The 23,681-nt window shown below is 38.9% G+C and overlaps 1 protein-coding gene across 1 annotated transcript in view; it reads left to right on the forward strand.

Annotated features, from left to right (window-relative positions):
* The window catches only part of ece2a (endothelin converting enzyme 2a), a 105,947-nt gene that overhangs the window by 51,773 nt on the left and 30,493 nt on the right, over positions 1 to 23,681 (forward strand). Inside the window, exon 3 of the mRNA XM_085378285.1 lies at positions 1,844 to 2,127. Within this exon, the coding sequence (XP_085234411.1) occupies positions 1,844 to 2,127 (284 nt within the window). The remainder of the gene's footprint in view (positions 1 to 1,843; positions 2,128 to 23,681) is intronic.

The following is a 23,681-nucleotide window of genomic DNA, read 5'->3' on the forward strand; positions in this document are numbered from 1 at the left end:
AGCCATATTTGTTCAGTCTTTTTCTAATTGTGTTGTTACAAACGTTAACATGCTAACTGAGAGCTCCACGGAGTGAGATGTAGCTTTTGTTTTCTCAGTTTCTCTGAACATTTCACGATCTGACCTTGGGACGAATTTGGTGGGACGTCCTCTCCTGGGAACACTCGCAGCTGTCTTGAATGTTTCCCACTTGCGAATAGTGTTTCTCACTTTATAACCCTTCCCATATTGATGGGCAGCAACAGTTGCTACTCCAAGTTTATTGCTGACGTCTTTCATCCTTGGCATTGTGTTAACACTTACCTGAGTGCAGCCGGTGCTTTCACAGGCTGATGGACAATTAACCAAGTACCCACTTAATTCCTGTGGAAGCAGTACTGATGTAGTTATTTTTTCACCCATTGCTTCGGCGTTAAACAAATAATGCCATGATGTAATATGTCATGTGATTTTGTAGTGTTGAAATTTTATTTGCCTAATTTTAGGGCCTACTTATATCCTGATATTCAAAACCTAAATTGAAAGAGCGTGGACTTTATTACTAAGCAGCAGGACAAGTCTTCTGTTAAAACTTTTAACTAATCACAACTGAATCATAGTAAGCTGAAAGTTGTCCAAACCCAAACATTTGATCATTTTTTAGTCCATCTTACAGCGCTGAGGGGGACATGAGATGAAAAAGTTTGGGTACTGCTGATTTATATGAGTTTAGCACTTTATTTGGTGCAGGAATTTTCTTTCATTCCTGGGATTTAATGTAATTCAGTATAATATTCTTGCTATTTCAATTCTGACTTTATTGCCTTGGGTTTCACATCTTCTGTCTTCATGTTGTTTGTGGCTGTCAGTGTGTGAAAATGAATTCCAGCTACAAATATACAACATCTGCACATGTACTGCACACATACACACCGAAATAAATGGCAAATGTGTTTTTAGTGTGAGGCTGCAGACACTTGCACACACACTCAGACACACATGGGGTTTTTTCAGGCTGGTAATTAGTAGAAGCAGTAAGGTGATAACAAGCGCCAGCCACACGTTTGCAACCGAGGTGTCGATGCCAACATGCTGCTGGATATCACAGCCCCGCACTTTATCACACTTTCCTCCCTCCCCAGACGGATAACTCTTAAATACAGATGCATGCTCATGCGTGCTTTAAAAAGTGCAAGAAAATATGATCATGCTTGACACATCTTCAGCTTTACAGCAAACAGAACATGTGCATCAACATGGTGTATGTCCCCCACAAGTCCTCCTCCTACTCTTTTCTTTCCCTCCTTTCCTATCATCTCCACCCACTGCTCCTCCTCCGACTGCATGATTTGAGTCATATGATTCAAAAAGGTGAGAATCTACATTCAGCAGATTATTTTCATCTTGTTACCCTTACATTTCTTTTGTCCTCTTTCTTTGGATGCTCTGGTTTCGTGCACGTGGTGCTTGGTGACAAAGTTGAAACCTTGTAGCTGGCGATGATCTCATGAGTCTGACATCACTTCAGCATAAGCTGCACCCTCTGAACGCACATTTACATGACCGCCCTGAAGTGTGAGGTTTCATACTAAATAAGTTTGATGAAACAGAGACTTTGTGTGTGTCTCTTGTGCGGTGCCCTGGAAGGCTTTATGTAATTACATCATGCTATAGTGATCATGTGATTGTATAACTGCAACTTGAAAAATATATGGGTCATTTGAAACATCGGATTCAGACTTATCCTTTTATGTTCCCTTCTCCCCCGTGCCATCATCTCTCCCCTCCTGACCTTTCATCTCTTGTATGTGTCTTGCACTTTTCACTTGGCACTGGCTCACTTTGTTTTATTGCTCTTCCACAGGTTGCGGAAACAGCAGTATGAGTGGTGACATGTACAGCGCTGGCTATCATACTATTGCCAACATAGATTATTCATCTGTGTGCATCAGGACAATGAGCGCCAGGTACAGTCACTGCCCAGGTATGACATGGCATCAGATGGACGTGCGTCAGCTCTCCTTCCCGGATTCCTCCTTTGATGTCATACTAGAGAAGGCCACCCTGGATGCCATCATGGTGAATGAGAAAACGCCTTGGGAGGTTTCATCTCAAACTGCTTGTTCCATTCACCAAGCACTCACAGAGGTATTTTTGAAAAACTTTTCCTTCCAGAGGTTCGATATTTTGTGGGTTGAGGTTCTCTTGTTACGTCGGATTACTCACCAAAAATGTTTCTGCTTTCTGTTTGTGGGAACCTGAGAGTTTTTGTGAAAGCACATTTGTTTTCCCACCTGGTGCCTACTGAGAACTAGGGCTGCCACGATTTGTCGACTAGTCACGATTACGTCGACTATCAAAATCGTCGACGACTGATTTAATAGTCGACGCGTCATTTGAAGCTTTGTAAGATCACAAAAGACGCAGGAATAAGTGGCAGGATTTAAGAGTGTAATAACGGACTGAAACAGAAGATGGCAGCACTGCATGTACAAGGATGTCAGCTACCGTTAAACCCCGAAGAAGAAGAAGAAGCAGCTGTGTCCCAGAATTCATAGCGCGGCCCAGCGCAGTTTCCAACAATGGCGGCAGCTGGTTAGTTTTAATGTTACTCTTATTATTCTTTCTGGGTCACAAAATAAACGTTTAACATATTTTCAGGCGAGAATGTAGCTGTGTAAACCTCAAATATCTGCTCAGTTTATCAGGACACCACATATTTTCAAAAGCGCTCCGACGTTTTCGGAGACGTCTGTTACCCACTAGCTCGTTAGCGAGCCGGGGGCTAGGCTCACTAGCGCCGTGAGAACACCGGACTCCCCGCAAATCGTTTTCAAACCCACCGCCGTCTTTCGCTACTCAGGTTAAATATATATGAGTCACTTAGATAACTTAAAATGTTATTGTTTGGCTTTTTTTTTTAGTATTTTATTTGTTCCTAAGTAAATCAGTTTGTCTGAGATTAAAGTTATAGTTTTTACACAGCTGAATAAACGTCAAGCAGACAACTGATTATCAGAAGTGTGAGATGCTCCAGAATATACTCCAGTGTCCTGTTATAGTTTAGATAGCAAGGAGTTTATTAAACTTCACCGAAACAATCCACAAATTTCATTAAAATTTAATAAACTATCATCTTGTCTTTATTTTTAGTTAGCACCTTAAAAGCTTAAAGCTGTAAGCTAATGATAGTTATATAAGAGCAGATGCTGCTGGTGCAATAAGCTGTAGTTTTACGTCCAGTGGATGATGATCTGATTAGTCGACTAATCGCAAAAATAATCGGTGACTAATCGACTATCAAAATAATCGTTTGTGGCAGCCCTACTGAGAACTCACTACCACTCACCACTGCAGCACTAGTTTATGGTACAGTCCAACCATCACGTGGTAATTTGCTTTCAGTTACAGCAGGTTTTTTTCAAACTTTAGAAAACATGATAACAGGAACAAAACAAGGATCTGTAAATGAAAACCATCAACATACTCAGATTTTTCAGATAATTTACAGATTTATTTACAGTTGTAAACAATAACCCATCAGCCTTTTACTGCTGATGGGTTATTGATGGGTGCAATTCAAACCAGAGACGCAAATCCCTTTTGAGGTTAAGTCAGGAAGGGCATCCTGGTTTAAAACTGCCAAATCAGACACATGGAGCTACCCACAGTGGTAATCAATTGTGACAAGGAAGCAGCATTCATTCATTCATTCATTCATTCATTCATTCGAAATATCATGGTTTCAGAAAAATCATCAATTTGAAACAATGTATGTTTTCTGTAAGTTAATTAAGGTCAAAATATTATCATTAGTAGTATTAATGTTGACATTTGTAGCTGATGCATGGCAAAGTTAAAAAATCAAATGTAAATACGTCTAAACTGTATATTTGTCCGTTTTTACAGAGCTGTCCTTTGCCTGTTTTGCAGGCCACTAGTGTCGCTACACACCTATGATGGTTTGAGAGCTGTTTTACGGCGAGCAGCAGTACGGTTTATTTGTAAATGACTTTCTGACAGTGAAATTAGTGGCACTTTACATTTCCACTCCACAGCCCATCAGCGTAGTGGCAAGAAGCTGAGTGCCCTTCAGCTGCTCGCCTAAGCACTAACTGCCACTGTGTCAATGTGACAATGACAATGTTTTGGTCATTTGCTGTGCTTGACCTTCGCATATTAAGACAAGAGAGCTCCACTATTAACTGAAGTAGGAAACTTGTGATTTCTGAATGGGGAAGAATTACTCATGATGTACTTACTGAGCATTTGAAGAACGGCTAAGTAAGGTATAATTCATTATTAATGTTAAAATGACAGGTGTATAGAGTCTTACGTCTAACACACAGCCTATAATTACAGTAAATGTTACAGTGGAAAAGGTCACAGAGTGTGACTCATTTTAATGGAAGCAGCTTGAGAGCACTAAGTAAAAGTGATGTTAATGCAGATTTGAAACATTTGCATTTTCTTGTGCAAAACCTTAAAATTACACACAAATCAACAATTTATAAATGAAAGTAGTATGAAGCTTTTCCGGTGACTATTACCATTAATATTTGCAGTTAATATCAGGGTCATACGTAGGCTGCTGATTTGAATTAAGCAACAATAAACGATAACTATTTTGACCGACATTAAAGTCATGTAGATTTACGTTTTGTAAACTATGATTATTTTACTGGACATAAATCAAATATCTAAGATTAAATGTAAACTCAAGAGTGACTCAGAATGAACTATATTACTGTCTGTAGGTGTGAATATTAAAAAACTAAGTGAGACAACATGGACGCAGGTGACCTCATCACACAGCCACAACCCTTCATGCTCGCTGTTATACCTCCTGAACGATAGCTGCAGCTGCTCAGACAATGCCTCCACATTGCACTGGTACAAAAGGTGAAAGCGTCAAAACCAGAAGCAAAGAAATTGCTTTTTCCCCTGACATATCATTAAAATAGCTGTAGAAACCAACACAGTTGAACAATCGTGTCTTCCACTCTGTTCCAACGGCGCGGCACACCGGGTTTACAAAACTCGAGAGGTGCACAGCATCCAGTAATGGCGGCTTGTAAAAGCGGCTGTGATGTCAGTTTCATCTCAGCTTTGTCGTACAGTGCCGTTTGCATCAGTGATGCTCTACTGTAAAACAATTCAACAACTCCAAAAGTAGCCAAACATTCGAGAGCTTTGCCATGTTGTGTTATGTGATTACTTGCAGCCCGAGTTACAATATGTGCTTAAATGAATTCATTTGAACTTGAAGTTTTTCTCCTAATCATCCATCCTAATAGTTACAGCAACAAGTGAGTGAAGTGCTTTAAATGATACACCAAGAAGAAATGTTATTAGATTAGAAGTATTTAAATGTCAGTTTTTTCAAGTTATCCCAATTTTTAATGCTTAAAGCTTAACCGAGGACAACCCTGACTTGTGAAGTAAACAAGGATATAGACAGTGCTGTCTGTGGGCCCAGTTTGTAGGGACGGTGACTTGGGCGTTTTCCTCTAACAGAAGGAAGTATTAAAGAAGGATCAGTGAGTGTGATTGGTGGACAGATGGGAGGATTTGAATTCCCTTCTAGAGGAGTGAAGCTGAACTCATGAAGACGCCTGTTTAAAAGCCATTTCAATAAGAAGCTCAAGTTCCCAAGCACCCTTTCTCCTTTAATTTTTCTCAGCTGCCTCATGCTCGTGGCTATCCCTCTGCTTCATGTTGGTTTACATGTATCTTTATGAACTTCTCTGTGATCACAAGTACACAGCAGTGTTTTTGTCTTCAGCACTAGTGTACGTTTGCCGTCTCACTCTGGCTTTTATGGGCACAGACAGTCACGATTCTTGTTTATGTGTGAGCGTGTGTTTAGCAGGAATGTGGGTGGCGGCTTCAGAGCCTACTTTCAATTCTTACAGAAAGCATTTTCACAAAGCGGAAAAAGGGGACAGACGGAGGGAGACGCGAGCGAGAAAGAAAGGTGAGAAAGAAAAGAGGGAAGGTGAGAAAATGGTGAGCATAGGAGAGAGTGATGAAAATGAAGGAGATCCCTGAAGAAACTTTTGTTGAAATCACAGAAGAAAAGAAGAATTGGTGGTGGGGAGGGTGGGGGGAGTGGATGACAGCAGAGGAGAAAGGAATTGAGAGAGGGAGAAAAAGAGAAGGAGTGGGAGACAGAAACCAAGACTGACAGAAAGCTAATGAGCAGTGCGCCAGTGTGAGACGGATGAGAAGAAGGTAGCAAAGGAGAGGGAGAAGCTGAGGGGAGGGGAGGAAGAACAGTGCAGAACACTTTAATCTAAAGCCTGCTTTGAAAGAGATTCCCAAAGATTAATCGTGTTGAGTTAAAAAATAAAGAAATATACCAGAGAAAATTGGTGAATCATGTCACTTTACACCAGCGGACTGTTATTTCTCATCAGTATGAGAACAGATCGTATAAACACAAGGCTGAGTGTACAAAAGTTGAGGCAAAGTGCATATTTTGTTAATTATTTCAATAGTTTCTGTGTAACATCCAGAAAACTGGTCATGGACAGCCATCAGCCTCGTCGTGTGTGTGCTTGCACTTTGCGTGAGACCTAGCCCTGGCGAAACATTGATAAGCCAGACACAAGACTGTGCGACACGGAGTTATTAAATTCAGTTTTATTTACATTTTATCTACGAAATCACAGCAAAAGTTGCCTCATTGTGCTTTATATTGTAATTTAAAGACCCTACAGTAATACAAATAAAAATGGGACCTCCTTCGGGCAAGAGCTTTGGCGACAGTAGGAAGGAAAAACTCCTTTTTAACAGGAAGAAAACTCAGTGAGAAGGAGGCTCAGGGAGGAGTGGCCATCTGCCGTGACCAGTCAGGGGTGAGAGGAGTAAGTTTGGCGCTGTTAGCTCACTGGCCAGCTTAGATAAATTTTTAGCTACTCATCGTAGTAAATAGCTGGTTAGCCAATTCTGCTTCTTACTCAGTGTTGACACTGAGAAAGTCCTGTTTAAAGCATGTGCATGACTTCATATTTTTAGTAATTAATGCACTCAATTTCTAAGCAGTGCTATTTAGTTCTGCTTAGAGGTCCATTACACTCGCTGTATTGGTTGTTTCATGCAAACAGTGGCATCTCAACAGCTCTGTACTGTTCATACCAGGGATGAGTACTCGCTATTCTCGTAAATAAAAGATGTCGCCACTTAGATAAAACTTCCACATCACCAGAAGCAAAACTATCATATATTTCTTTCGAAGTTCTTTCCAGAAAGCCTCGTCTTTTCAGTCTATATGATCTCTGAATCTCTGAACTTCTCTGCAATTATCATTAAAATGGCAGTAAAAACTGACATGATCGTACGCTCATGTAATTGACTTGGCTGTGGGGGCAGCAACAGCACCCTGTGTGACGTTATAAGCCAAAAACATGAAAGCGTACTGTAGCTTGCACCAGGGGATTTGATGTCAGTTTTGAAGTGCAGTGTGAGTATAGTGGGCCCATTGTTGTTGGCGTTAAAGGAAAACAAAGAAGAGGTTTGGCTGCAAGTGCATGTTGGTGAGCATGAAGATCACATCCTTTGGATTTTCATGGAAAATTTGTCCCAAATAGTTTTTATGTTTTGTTTTTGTGTTTTTAAGTCAGTGCATATCCTGTTAGAAGATTAGTGGAGGTTACATTAAAATGGTTTCAAAAAGCTTTATGCAACAAAAAGAATCCCTGAAGGTCAAAAAATACCTGAAAGCCTTGCAGAGAGATTAAATACATTAATATTCTGTAATTGAATGTCCAGTTACATTTTAACATTAAAATATATAACTCTTCTACTGGTACATGTAGAATTTGACTCTTTTACCAAAATCAGAGATCAACTCTTCACGTTAGAAATTGGCCATCCATCCATTAATGTTCCTAACGACTCATCCAGCCAGAGTAACGGGTTATAGGCAGTTTATCTTAGCTGACAGGCTGCCCGTGTGTCATGAGGCTAAGGTGGAGACTCCGTCAACCTTTCATGGTCACATAAGTACCTAATGTCAAGTTAATCTCACACACTTGTCTGTGGACTATGGGAGGAAACCCCAACGAAAAGGTCCAAGCTAAGAACTGTATTGCTCACCACTGTATCACCATGCTGCCCATTTGGGATTGTCAGCTGATCACAATTAAAGATAATCTTGGAGTTTAACACTGTTTGAGATACCTCAGGTAAAGGGAACATTAAAAGCCAAGGTTTAGTTTGGATGTTAAAAAAAGAACCTATCAAAAATAACTGCCCATTATCCAAAGGCCGTAACAAAAAACAGCACAAACACTACATTACTGCAAATGACATGCAAAAATATTTAGTTGACATGAGAATCACTCTTTCTCTGTGCAGCTGAATAGTCAAAGGTGACAGAAGAAACACTGCATGTCAAAAGAAATGAGTTTAAAATGCATATTAGTATATTAATAAACAATTTCTCAAATCAAAGCTGAAACCTGCCCTTTTCATGCAATATTAATTATTTTATGTGAAATTGAAAATAACGATGCATAAGAAGCCTTAAGCCTTGGAGAAATCTGTGAAATCAGTTCCACCAGAAATCCCAGTCAGCAACACTTTCCCACACAGTTATCCGATGTAGGACACACGTACTGTATATAAAGCCATGACACAATACACGTAATAACAATAGAGTTTTATTTTTATTGCCATCATGGTGACACACAAACACAGTAGAAGCTGCAGTTCACTGAAGTGTGAAATTTATTTCACAAGCTGACACGCTCTGTGAATCACTCTAGCTGTTGCTATGGAGACTCTTTCATTAGATATCATCTCAGACTAACACTTTTAATTGCTAACCTTTAGTCCTGTTTAAAGAGGTAAAGACTAGTCCTTGGTTTCAATCAGTGAGGCAAGTTTACTTTAAGACATCTGTTTTGTAGCTGTCTTAAATGCAGTTTGTTTGCTCAAGGCACTGAAGCGGAGATTATGCAATGTCCAGAAGTTTACTCAAGTGCAGCTGAAAATTTGGTAATTCATGAGTTTGTTAATTCTGCACAGAATTGCACACAATAGTGCAAGAGATTTAACCAAAGTGTTTTAGCTTGTGGTTGATTTCAGTTTACAGGTTTAACCAGTCATCTTAAGTATGGATAGGTTTGTATTTGATGTCTAATTATATATGTTCAAAATGAATCATTTACACTTAACCCTTTATAGCCGGTTGGAGCGGGCACGCTCCGTTTTGCATAACTATTTTTAAATCCCGGTAGCACTGCAACCACATAAGCTAGCGCAATAATTGTTTTTGCATATGAAACCGGAGGAGTTGTACTTATCTTATGCCATCAGCTTGTCCTAAGTCACAGTTTCCTGCAAAAGCACTTGCAGCAACAAAAACATAATATTCCAGAAACATGCTTTGCCGATCCGATCAGCTGTTAGTAACACTTCCTACGTCCATCAGCGCGAACTATCGCATGTCCGCCATGTCCTGCCCAAACCAGAAGTGACGTCATTTTACCATCAGGGCCTTATGAGCCTATACTGGAGTTTTTAAAAGTTATGTTTGACTTTATGACTTTCTGTGTCGTTTCTGGGATGCTTAGGACTCAAATTGCACTGCTGGAAATAGTTTATTTTGATGTATATGCTGCTGGTTTTTTTGCAAATTTGCATTATAATATTTATTTTCGTTTTTCCTGCAGTATATAAAAATTGGTGTATTTCAAAAATAAAACTGTGAAGACACTTAAAATAAATTTCCTTTGGTGGGAAATTATTTTGTGCAACTTTTTTGTATTTACAGTTTGAGGGATAAGCCTCTTAAATTTCTCTAACTAGAAATATATGTTAAAAAAACAAAAAAAAATTCTAATTTTTTGTAGTTTATTGCACTTTTTTGCAATTTATGTAATTACTATGCATTTAATGCAGACATTAAAATTTGGGCTATACTGGTTGTATTGATGTATATCAACTTGAAATGCTGCCAAAAATGGCACTACAGCATGTAAAAATATAATATAAGCTCTGGCGGACTTGGTTCTATGGTAGGTCTTAAAGGGTTAATGGTATCATAAGTAATTTTTTAGGTAATTTAATGGAAAAAGAAGGTTGTCCTCATAAGTATACATTGATTAATGTGTAAAAAGTGATGTATTTTCATAAACGTAAGAATATGCAGGAGCAGGCACCGGTTTGTGGAAGGCGCCATGTTCACTCGCCATCTTTAAAGTGGCCAACATGGACGTTGCTGTTCCGCCACAAACTTTGAAATTTTGACTTTATTCTCAAAATGAACAATAATATATTTTATTCTTAATGCTGCCCTAATACACCTTCATAGTGAGTACTTTATACTTTCATTTTAAAAAAAATTACAACATTTGCACAATAAAAACGAATGCTAAATGTTTCAAATGGATATATTTTGGACAACGATTCTAACGATTCTACATGTTTCGATGTATACTGTGCATGTGTTGCATGCTCAGTCTGCCTGGTATTGAAGCTGTCACAGATGTAAGTTAACAGTTATAACAGAAATGTGTCCTTCAAAGACTAGTGTGGGCCCTCGCTTATGACAGTAAGTGTTATGGAAAATTCCAGTCATTTCAGAAATGTAGTATCCAGTATGGTGGTTTACTGTGTTATAATTACCTAGACCGCAACACAAGTCTTAACTGAGCATTTGTTGTTAGCTCTTTCTGGCCTCGGCATCTTCACAGTCTCTTCCATCAGTCAAAGAAGTGTGAGTGATATGGTCAGAGCTTTTTCATTGTTGTGCTGCATTATGCGGTGCGTAGGTGTATGGCAAGAGTTAATGACAACTTTATTCAGCTCATCTCACACAGTCGGATGTGGTGTATCTCACATCTGTAGACCCAATTGTTTTAGTATGCAATTAATAATTTTATAAATACGTGTAGCACTTCTCATCTGCTTTTTTTCAGCTTGTTTCTAATCCTCCTTAGTCCGTCTACAAGTCTCTCTCTTAAACTGACATGAGACGCCTCCTTTTCTTCTTGGTAATCTTACATAATCTAGTAGATTCCTGCATTTTTCATTGCACTTAGCCAGTGTGACAGCACTGATGGTTCACACTGTACACTGGGAAGGAGAGTTCTAAGAAACATGAACCTACATGGGAAACAACTAAATGACCTGTTAAATAGTAATCAAATTACAGTTACTAAGCAAACAATTGCCATTAGCCTCATTACATAAATTGATTTACAGGAAATGTTTGATGATAAGATTATCTTAAAAAAAAAAAATCAAACATCTGCAATCTGATTTTTACTGCACTACAAACTTCATAAAGTAAGTTTAAAAAGAACAAAGAACAAAAATTAATGATTACAATATCCACTAATATTCAGTTAAAAGGAAATAATGCACAGAGAGTGAGCTGCTATGTGGGAGGTTTGTGATCTTCAGAGTGCTTTTTGTTAGGTCAATGTATAGGACTGTAGGCCAAAGTTCATTTTTATTACATGATATTTAGTTTAAACTTTACTTAGGCGGCTCCAGAAAGTAGTTAAGTAACCTAATGTGTCATTTACAAAACAATGTAGTAAGTCATGCAAATTTGCTTTTTTTAGAATACGCGTATACTTATCCTCATGGACTGTATGTATGGTAGAGCTACCATTGGTTTTGTGATCAAACCAATGGTAGCTCGAGGATTAGTACTGTGCCCATCTCAATCCTTTGTTCCAGATTAAAGTGACAACATTTAGATGAAAATTTGGAGTGCTAAGCTATCAGCTACTGCGAGCACGCTTGCTTAGCAAGTCACATGGAGTGTAGAAAGCTTGTTAAAATTAACTTTAAAATCTTCTCTGGCTGCTCCCTTTAGGTGTCGCCACAGCTAATAACACAGTAGTCCTCTGTGTTTCTTCTGTCACTAAATCCATGAACCTCTGAGGTCTTCCTGTTTTCCTCCTGTTTGGTAGCTCCATCGTCAACATCCTGAGTCAACTGTCCCTGCTCCTCCCATGTCCAAACTCAACCTTCCTTTCTAACCACTCAACCTGAGCTGTCCCTCTCATTTCTAATCTTGTCCATTCTTGTCACCCTCAGTGAAAATCTTAGCGTCTTCAGCTCCAGCTCAGCCTCCCGTCTTTGTGTCAGTGCTGCCGTCTCCAAACCATACATCATAGCAGGTCTCGCTACCATCTTGTAAACCTTTCCTTTCAATGATGTGTGTTCATTTCTGCTCTGAACCTCACCAGTTTGTAGGAACCGATGTTTGAGGAGTTTGAGGAGGACCCTAAGGTTGCTTCTTTCATACCTTCCTTTCTAAAATCTGCATATTTTAGCCAAATAGACAATTTTCTTCTACTGGTTTAATGTGGTGGAAAACCTTGCTGTGTGCTCATTATGGCAGACAGGCTGCTGTCATGACATCATCATAAGCTGGCTTAATGCAGAGAGAGAGAGAGAGAGAGAGAGAGAGAGAGATGTTCATTGACATTGATTGGTTGTTTCTGGCTCCCGCTGTGGACAGTTCTCCCCAGCTCCATTACCAGGAAGCTTGGACGGCTGCCGGGAAAACAACCCCAAAGGAACATTCGTGTTAGAGCGCACATACAACACACACAGACACACAGGAGCTTTATTCCTCAGTTTTATGTGCATAAATAATGCTGAATGCTCATTGTGTGCGTGCGTCTTTCAGTGCATGTGTTTCGATGTCGACATGTTTTCATTTCAGTTTGAACCTTTTGTGCCAGAGTAAAGTGGATTACACCAATCCACTTTACTCTTTGTCTCTTTCACACTTTGTGTATACCCTCCTGTATTTGTGTGAAAGGCAAAGCTTAAAAACAGACCAGAATGAAGTGCATGAACTGACTTTGGAAACTCAGATTTTAGCATAAATGTAAATATCAGTCCTACAAAGTCATTTTTATATGTGATTTCTGTTGTGCTTGTATCTTGAGTGTTTATTCACAACAAATAAGAAATTACAGTGAATCTAAACTTAGGTTTATCGTTCCTGTGTGTTCACCTTTAAATAAGTTATGACTACAGAGGGGGTTAATGAATTTTGAGCTTGGCTTCTAAGAATTTTTAACTGCTTTTCACTTCATGCAGCATCTTCACCTCACATAATATCGCTCTCTTCTGTCCTTTCAGCTCTCACTCTCACCTGATGCTAATTATTTTGGACTCTGCAGGTCTGTAAAGGTTTGGGAAGTAAAATTCAAAGCTGTGGTGATCAACGACTCACCATGACTCAGTATATTTAAAAAAATGGATTAATGTTGATAGTTAAAGTATATATTAAGTAAGTCACTGCTTGTATGTCTGTGTTTGTCTCACAACCCTCATGAGTCCCTTTCTCCGCCATCTTTTTTACACGTGTGCACACATGCGTGGTGTTTGTATATGCATTTCAGAAGTGCCCGTGCATCCCAAGCTGCAGCTTTGTGCATGTGCATGCTTGCCTGCTTGTGTGTTTTTGCGTCACTGAAAGTGGACGCTGTGTTCTTTGCATGACTGTGTGTTACTGTGTGTTCATTTTTGTCCAAGTTCTTGATGCACACCTATAACGTTTGCCCCTCCTCCATGTGTGATCAAGTCTTTTGGCCCAATGAGCCCTCTGTTCTCCAGTTCTAACAGACTGAAAGTAGAGCAGTGGAGCACACGTGAGGGAGTGGGAGCGTGGGTGATTGCAATTCTGTTTGTGCATGTGTAGAGATTTGAGCACGGGATCAAAGACAGGGAATGCATATGGATGTGCTTTTTATTTATTTATTTATTTATTTTTTATGTTAAGTTGCATTCTGTGTGTGCTTGAGCCACTCTAAAGATTAACAGAATATCTGTGTGCATGTATTTTCATACATATGCATGCACATGTGTGTGTCAGTGTGTGTGTGTGTGGGTATGTGTGAAGGGATGGACCGCTGAGCCGGGGCCTCCTGGCTCTCTAGAGATTTTCACCAGCTCTTGATGATTTGTTGCACGTGTTCGGTCAACATACACTGGCCACTCACAATAGCAGATGGCCTGCCATGCACACAGAAATTCACCAAGAATATCACATAAACGCAGTATAGAATACATCGGTTCTTTGCCATAATCAGTGTATGTCATTTACATTTATTAGATGTGTGTGTGTATGTTGGTGTTTTTTTAAAATAAGATCTGGGATTTCAAGTCATTATAATACCAGTCTGCTTAATTTAGGAGCATATATATATACATATACATATTTACTCATTACGTCCTTTTTTTTCTGTCCTGATTTCACCTCAAATCGTGTCCCCATTGTGCGGTTTGTGCTCGCTCTTTCTATCTGCAGATGCTCTTGTTAATCCAGCGTTATGGTTTTTACCAGCTGTGACTTGGGAAACCCCCGGAGCCAGGTGCAATCCCTGTGCTCCCTTTTGCACATATAGTCTTTCTTCTCTTTTACTTGGCTAAACTCATGAGACTGTTTCAGGTTTAGGTTTTCCATGCCTGTCCATGTGGAGCCTGTTTAATGGTGTGCTGACATGGTATGAACAAAAGGTTGTAAAAATACTTGTAAAATACTTGGCTTAAAGCGTGATGAGCCGTTAAATTGTTTTTTACAGTTGAAGAAGCTGTTGTATTGTATTGTAGCGATTGTATGGCTAACACTAGAGATTATAAGCTAACTAGTACAGTAAAATCATCAATATTAATATTCTTAAAATATAGTAGCTAACTAAACTTGAATACAATCTTGACAGTTATTTTCTGAAAGAACGATTAGCAGTTAAACTGTCAGCTGACAAAGCTGTCACCTAAAAGCAATAAACAGGGTAACTAACTGATAAGTTAGCATAATCAAAAGAAGAGCTATGAGTACCTGCTATGACTAATGACAGAGGCATAAAAAACAACTATAACTGAGACACGATGAGCTGAAAGTATAGAAACAATATTGCTAAGGCCTCGGACACACAGGCCTAGAGGCTGGTCGGTGACCCCCTGGCAACCTCCAATCACTAGGGAAATATGTAGAGTGGTTGCTCGCTGTCACAAGGTGAAATTAGTCACAAAATAGGTGCTGCACCAAAAATCCTTGTGATTGCTTTTATGACAGATTCTTTTGGATGCAGATTGCCCCAGTTGCTCGCAGGTTGCATGCAAGATGCCATCGTGTCTGCAAATATTTGCCAACTACTTGATGAGCGATAGTTAAGCTGAAAAACACAAACTGGAAAAGAAGAATTTTCACCTTTAGATTAAAAGTTGTATCGCTGCAGTCAACATGTTTCAATATGTTCAAGTTTTACTCTGAAGGCAAAGGTGCATTACACTTTCACATCTTCCCTTCCATTCAGGGGGCAGTTGGCAGGTGTTTGCAAATAGGGCTGCCATGATTAGTCGACTAGTCACGATTACGTCAACTATCAAAATCGTCGACAACTAATTTAATAGTCGACGCGTCGTTTGAAGCTTTGTAAGATCCCAAAAGACGCAGGAATAAGTAGTAGGATTTAAGAGTGTAATAACGGACTGAAACAGAAGATGGCAGCACTGCATGTACAAGGATGCCAGCTGCCGTTAAACCCCGAAGAAGAAGAGGCTGTGTCCCAGAATTCATAGTGCGACCCATCGCGGCCCAGCTCAGTTTCCAACAATGGCGGCAGCTAGTTAGTTTTAATGTTACTCTTATTATTCTTTCTGGGTCACAAAATAAACGTTTAACATATTTAAACCATATGTAAACCTCAAATATCTGCTCAGTTTATCAAGACATCACATATTTTCAAAAGTGCGCCGACGTTTTCTGAGACGTCTGTTACCCACCAGCTCGATAGCTAGCCGGGGGCTAGGTCACTAGAGCCCGTGAGAACATCGGACTCCCGGCAAATCGTTTTCAAACCCACCGCTGTCTTTCGCTACTCAGGTTAAACATGATATATAAGTTGTATTAGATAACTTAAAAATGTTATTGTTTGGCGTTTTTCAGTATTTTATTTGTTCCTGAGTAAATCGGTTTGGCTGAGATTAAAGTTATAGTTTTTGTGTGTGAGATATTCGAGAATATACTCCTGTGTCCCGTTATATTTTAGATAGCAAGGAGCAGACGGCTGCGTTTATTAAACTCCACCGAAACAATCTGCAAATTTCATTTAAATTTGATAAACTATCATCTTGTCTTTATTTTTAGTTAGCACATGCCTTAAACACTTAAAGCTGTAAGCTAATGATAGTTATATAAGAGCAGATGCTGCTGGTGCAATAAGCTGTACGTTTTACGTTCAATAGATGCATGATCTGATTAGTCGACTAATCGCAAAAATAATCGGTGACTAGTCGACTATCAAAATAATCGTTTGTGGCAGCCCTATCTACCACGCAAACTACCGGTGACTACAGCAATTACAATGCTAGCAACCAAAACAACTGCAAGGATTTTTTGTTTTGCAGCACCATAAACCTCTTTGTCACCAATTAACTATCAACTATCAAGCACAAACAATCAGCTAGTGTTAGTGCTAGAGGGTTGGCCTGCATAACCGGAGCTTTACGAAGGTTTATAGTCAAGCTGACCAAGAATTGTACAACATCAAACGGAAAAGGTGATGAGCACTATTTTAATGCTAACATGTCATACATTAATGCACCATACATACAAACACTGCATATACAATTGACTCTGTTTGGTAGATATTCTAATCTTTAGAAGTGTGTGTCTCTGTGTAAGAAGAGAGATCTTGTAATATGAAGGTATTTTACGTAATATGTGAACAGTTTTGAGGGCGTTAAAATTTAAAGAGTATTGAACAACAACATGTTGTGACAGAACTAAAGCTCAGCGTCCGTGAAATGGCTGTGACAGTTTGGTCAAACATCTCATTAATGGCAGCAAATATATTGAGGATGTGTAATCAAAAATGTTTTAAACACTCTAATAAAGTCAGTAAAACCTGATAGAAAATGCTAAACACAAAACATCTGAACCACAGTGAGGAACAAGCCCAAATCACGTAAACATGCAACATGTGCAGCTGCTGTTACACACACACACACACACACACACACACACACACACACACAGAATGTCCTGCCCAGCTCACTGTTGCCTAGACAACCAGTATCGACTACAGAGCATGTTTCTATGGAAACAACGGATGCCTAAAGGATGAAGATCATTAATTGGAATAAGCGAATATAGGAGAGAGCGAAGAGGAAGACTGGGGACAAGGGACAGGAAAGAGTCAGAGCAGGATAATGAGAAAGTGAGGCTTGGTAGATGTGTGGTCAGAAACCCGAAAGACAATCACATGCACTTGGAAAAAAAACATTTTAGTTACTGTTTTTAACTCTGCTTTCATTTGGTCTTTTTTCATCTTTCTGCTAGGACTGTGCATTTGTTTGCTTATCTGTGATAAGCATAACCAAGTAGTGAGTAAAAAGGCGAGGGAGGTGGGATCCATATTTAAAATGGATGAGTGAAAAATCAATGTAGGCCACAGTAAAGTGGAGTGGAGAACAGCCCATGAAGGTTAGTAGAGTACAATAATCTCCCAGTGTGAGAGTTGTTTTTCATTCCTGAGCCTGTTATACTGTACTTTACTGTTCACGTACACCACATGTGAGTTTATGTCCACCCCTGTCAGCACTACTTCACTACATTCCTGCGTCCTGTAAACTCTTCAGGCTCCTCAAGTCAGTGTCTGGAAGATTCTTCAGTAAGGGTGGGCTCTTCCTCTTATTCCAACTGCCTCTTTTATTCTTCCAGCACAGTGTGTTAGAAGGCAGTGCAGTCAGTACAGACGCTTTTATCACATTAAAGACTCAGAGAAACAGAGAAAAGTAAATAAATCAACAAAATGCTTTGTTTATACAGTTTTATTCAAACTTATTGCAGAAATTTGGGAGATCAAAAGTGTCTCGTGTCCAAAATGATAACAAAACATTTTTCTGACCTAAGAGGGCTGACAACCGATGTGGATTTTGTTTTCTTGAAAAAACAAATGTGTGTGTGGATCTGGGCTATTTGATATGCGAGAGATGTGAGAGAAGGCGTGTGTTTGCATGTGTTGGCATGTGTTCATTTACGTGTTTGCAGAAGCATGCATCTGTGTATGTGTATCTGACTTGTTTCTGGATTGATCGAACCGAGCCAACTGTGAACCCCTCCTCCCCACCCCACTTCCACACAGCAGATCAATCCTGCCATCGGTTGTGTCGCTTTCTCTCGTCTCCTTTTTTTCCCGTGTCTGCTGCTCGAACCTTTTACTGACCACTGAAAGCCAGTTTGGGTTGATGGCTCAGCCTTGTGATCTGTTTGTTTTCGCATTCCAGTCCCATGGCGGACACACAGATCACAGCTTCTCTCTGCTCAGAGTCCAAACAACATTAAGCTGGTTCCATTTCGAGTGGCCAAAACGACCACCTCACTCTCTAGCTGATGCACCAAAGCAGACAGCGAAGGCAACAGCCTGTTGCTGCTTAAAAGACTAGATGAAAGAGGGGGAGGGCATCGATTTGAACACTTGATGTTCGACCATTTTGCCAGAAATACACACGTTTCCTGAGGTGGAGATATAAAACTCCATCAAAGTCCAGCCTTATCTATGCAGCACTTTTAGCTTGGCTTTTGCTAATCGTCTAGTTCCTACTGCTTCTAATATAAAATGTTGTCAGATATCCAGGTGTCCTATTTCTGCAGTAAAAAATAATTTCCTGTAGGACTTTGCGTGGTGGTGGTGGAGGAGGTGGAGTTAATTTTAATTCAGATGTTGCTCGAGGGTTGAAGGATCAGTTTCAGTAGGTGTTAAACATTTACTGAGAGAAAAAAACAACATAAAGAAAGTTTCAGAAGTTTAAGTATTGAAGGAAACTAAAGAAGCAGAAACCTTTTAATCCTGACCAAACAGCTGAGTATGTGATATGATGCTCTGCCTCCCTGCCCAGATTCTGTAACACAGACTTTGTGATTAACTCGTACTGTCGAGAATAAATGTTCTTCAAAGAGTTTATCTATAACCACACGAGGCACTGCTGCTTTCACAGGTTGACGAGTAAACTAATGCTGGTAAAAGTGTCCAAACTAAAATGTCCCATTGATTTGACAAAAAAAATCCAGGGGACAAGACACACTTCTTAATAGGACATATGCAAAATTTTATGCAAAGCTTTTTAAAAAAAAGTCCAGAGGTCAGTGTGTTTGTAGGTATTGCTTGAGGGGCAAGCAAATTTCACTCTCTAGAAAACGACTTGATGGCAGTTCAGGGTAAGAAATGTGGCGATGTGAATATGGACTCGCAGGTGTGTAGCACAGATTAATGTGAGCGATGGATGCTTGAAGTCCCTGAAATATTTGAATGGCCAGTCTCTCTGCAGTGAGGGAACTGCTTCTCATACACAAGGGAGATGATGTTCTCTAAAACAGTCTGGATCAGGTGAAGAGTTTCAAAGATATTGAAGCTTAAATATGGAGAAAAAATAATAATGTCATCCCATGTCAGTGTGATATTCCACAGCTATGACAATCTGTTTAAAAAAAAACAAGTTTCTGTTAATACTACATCCAAAATGTGATGGCCTTCTCTCTCTCTCTTTTTCCTAATATGAACTTTTGAAATGCTTTTCTGCTGCAAATCCAGCTCAAATCCAAATCTGTGCCTCTCGGGAACCCAGAGCAACTCATAGTGCTGCTGTTTTCTCCCCCAAGCTTACTATTAATTTTTACAATCTATCTTGCTGTTATGCAATTGAATTTATTCATGATTATTTGTTGACGGGCCTCATATCGCTTCAAAGAATCCAACAGTTTTAAGTTGAGGAGGACTTTGAGTTAGGCAGGATAATACCTGGCATGTTCTTCCCAAAAGTAATTCACACAGATATGATTTAAAATGACTTGTGTGGCTCGAGCTGAGAAACAACAAATATAAGATGCATGATAACCTTATTAACCTATTGACCAATCGCAGTCCTGTTTTATTTGTTTTTTTACTTCATTCTGTCATTAAGTTTCTAGCTGGCAGCTGAGAGTTTTCCAGCTGCAGTGGGTTTTAATGTATCAACTTTATGTTAGACCTCCATCAAAAGACTGTTTCTGTTTTCCATCAAGTGCATAATCTTGTATGGGTGATAAACTAACAACCCAGAGGTCAACAGATTCCCTCTGAAACCAATCAACGCTAAGCATCTGTTAGCTCATGTTGACAGTAATTCCTTTAATGTCTACAGTGTCAGCTATGCCCGTGTCACCAGCTTATGATGAGCATGGAAGGGTTTTTTTTCTATATCTTTGCATGCGACTACAGTGACTGTGCATCAAAGGAATATAAGCAGTAATAGAAAACCTTATAGAAGACCTTAAATTGTCTTAGAAATGAACTTTTAAAGCAAGATCGGAATATTGTGTATGAACAAACAGAAGTTAATAAAGCTTACGAAGGATTTTTAAGAACATTTAACACATTACTTGATAAAAACTGCCCAGTAATTGAAATCAATAGGAAACACAATTATGCAGGAAGACCATGGATGACAAAAGGACTACAAAATGCCAGCAAAAAAAAGAATACCCTATATCAAGAATTCATAAAAAAGAGAACAATAGAAACTGAAATGAAGTATAAAACTTACAAAAATAAATTAACTAATATAATGAGATCCTGTAAAAGAGAGTATTACATTAAAAGGTTAGAACACAATAAAGATAACACAAGAGATATATGGAATGTATTAAACAGAATAATCAAAAATGAATCAAGGAATAATGATTATCCTGGGTACTTTATAGAAGGGACAAGAAGTATTAATAACATGGAAGAGATAGTAAATGGCTTTAATGAATTCTTCGTAAACATAGGGCCAAAACTGGCAGAAGAAATAAAGGTTGATGGAATAGAAAGGGACACTGGTGAAAATATTGAAAGGAATAGTAGCTCAATGTTTTTAAGAGCAGTGGAAGAGAAAGAGATTTATGACATAGTTAGAGGACTTAAGAACAAAACCAGTACAGACTGGAATGATATTGATATGGTAACGGTAAAGACAGTTATTGATGGTATCGTAAAACCATTAAAATATATATTCAACTTGTCGTTTCAAAAAGGAGTTTTTCCACAAAAAATGAAAGTTGCTAAAGTTATTCCCATTTACAAAACCGGTGAAAGACATCATTTTACAAACTATAGACCAGTGTCAATACTCTCCCAGTTCTCTAAGATACTGGAAAAACTCTTCATAAAAAGATTTGACAGTTTTGTGGAAAAATATGAATTAATGACAGATAGTCAGTATGGGTTCAGAAACAACAGATCAACAGCTTTGGCACTGATAGATTTAATGGAAAAGATAACGGAATGTATGGATAATAAGAGGTATGCGCTCGGAGTTTTCTTAGATCTAAAGAAGGCGTTTGATACTGTTAATCATGAAATTCTATTAAAAAAACTGGAAAAGTACGGGTTTAGGGGAGTGGTTTTGGAATGGTTAAAAAGCTATGTAGGGAATAGGCAACAATATGTACAAATAAATGAATATAAATCTAATTTGATGGATATAGCTTGTGGAGTACCTCAAGGTTCAGTACTGGGTCCAAAAATGTTTATTATGTACTTAAATGATATCTGCAGAGTATCGGAGATTTTAAAGTTTGTAATATTTGCAGATGACACAAATATACTGTGTTCAGGTGTGGAGTTGCCACAGGTTTTGGAAATGATCACACAGGAATTAACGATATTAAAGAAGTGGTTTGATATAAATAAATTATCATTGAATCTAGATAAAACCAAATTTATGTTGTTTGGAAACCAAAAGAAAAATATCGAAGTAGAAATATGTGTTGACAATGTATATTTAGAAAGAGTAAATGAAATAAAATTTCTTGGGGTGATCATTGACCACAAGCTCTGTTGGAAGCCACACATTACTTATGTTCGGGGGAAATTGGCACGGGGCATTGCCGTCCTGGGGAAAGCAAAGCATATGTTGGATCAGAAAGCACTGCACATTTTATACTGTGCTTTACTACTGCCATATATGAGCTACTGTGTAGAGGTCTGGGGAAACACATACAAAAGTAACACACAAACAATAACTATAATACAGAAAAGGGCCATTAGATTAATAAATAATGTAGGGTACAGGGACCATACAAATGCACTCTTTGTCAAAATGCAAGCTATCAAATTCCAAGACTTGGTGAAGCTTAAAACAGCGCAAATAATGTATAAAGTAAGAAATAAACTGCTTCCCAAAGAAATCTGTAAATTGTTCATAGAAAGAGAAGGTGGGTATAACTTAAGAGGGAGATGGAATTTAAAAATACAAAGTGCTAGAACAACTTTAAGAACTATGTCTATCTCAATTGCAGGAGTTAAATTATGGAACAGTCTAACAGAAGAAATAAAAGACAGTCAAAACATAAAACAGTTTAAAGTAAAATATAAAAACCTAATTTTAAATAAGTATAAGAATGAAGAAAACGGGGTTAACCCAGGACGGTAATGTTGCTGGAAATGGTGTTGCGGTTCTTTTTTGTTTTTTTTGTTTTGTTTTGGTTGTTGTTTTTCCATAACTTGTGTATCTGCAAATATACACATTCTGTATTTTTCATATGAAAGAAACTATACTGTGGTGGGGCTTGCTAATTTCTTGTTTTGATTTATGTATGTTATGTTTTGTTTTACTTCATATGTTTCATATGTTGTTTGTTTAATTTAAGACAAAAAAAATTAAATGAATGAGAGGTAAAACTTGAGGGGGTAGGGACAAATAAGTAAATACTTCAGCCTACTCCTTTTCAAACAAATAATGGAATGATATTTTGTAATGATTGTGAAGGCACATGTTTGAAATGTTTGAAATAAAAATGAACTGAACTGAACTGAAAACTATGTGTTTTTTAAGGACGTGTTTTTGTGTGTGTAGACAGAACTCCTCGTGAGTACGTCGCTGATTTCTCATCTCCTGGCCCTGCTAATCTCGCTTTAAGTTGACCTTCTGCAGGAGTTTAAGCTAACGGCGGCTCAGCTCCTTTACAGATACTACGTAGTTCACATCACCACATCCATAAGCACTCTTCCCCCCCCCCCCCCCCTTTTTTTTTTTCTTTCTTTTAAAGGTGCAGAGGAGCCTGAATTTATATAACCCCTCTCCTTTTCTATCTTACAGCTCATCCAAGTATATGACTGTAAATCATATTTTCATTTCACCTTATGAAGATAAACCCATCACCTTTTGTCCTCGGCTCTCTTTAATCTCATCTGTCTTCTTCTCGTCTGTCCTTTCCCCCCATCCCCCTCGTCTTTGCTGCATGGCAGATGCCCTCTGCAAGCTGCCAGATGTGCAGGGATCCCTCTGCTGAACAGCTGGTCACTACTATGAAGGACAGACACACGCACACACAAGTAAACCTGTTTTGACACACACAGATGTAACTCTGTGCCCTTCAGAATCACAGCTCCAGATGAGCTGACCAACTCCTTGGCCGTATGTGCTCACATGTCTTTTGCACGGAGAGGAAGCTCAGATCCGAGCGGATTATCTTTCCTCCTCTTTGCCGTGCTGCACTAAACCGCTTCACGGCACTCTCCAGAAAATTATACGTTTATTTAACTGACACCTCCCATGCTAGCAGAAGTGTGACCTGTGACAGTGACTTATACATCGGCAGCACGGTAGCTTCCAACAGCTTGTCAGCCACCTCTTGACAGACGCTGAATTTCACACATACAGTATACGTGAAAAAGATGTCACGGTTTTTGGTG

The sequence above is a fragment of the Diplotaxodon limnothrissa genome, linkage group LG18, assembly GCF_057381915.1.
Source record: "Diplotaxodon limnothrissa isolate DT_005_m linkage group LG18, D_limnothrissa_male_GT1.1, whole genome shotgun sequence".
In the NCBI taxonomy this organism is placed as follows: domain Eukaryota; kingdom Metazoa; phylum Chordata; class Actinopteri; order Cichliformes; family Cichlidae; genus Diplotaxodon; species Diplotaxodon limnothrissa.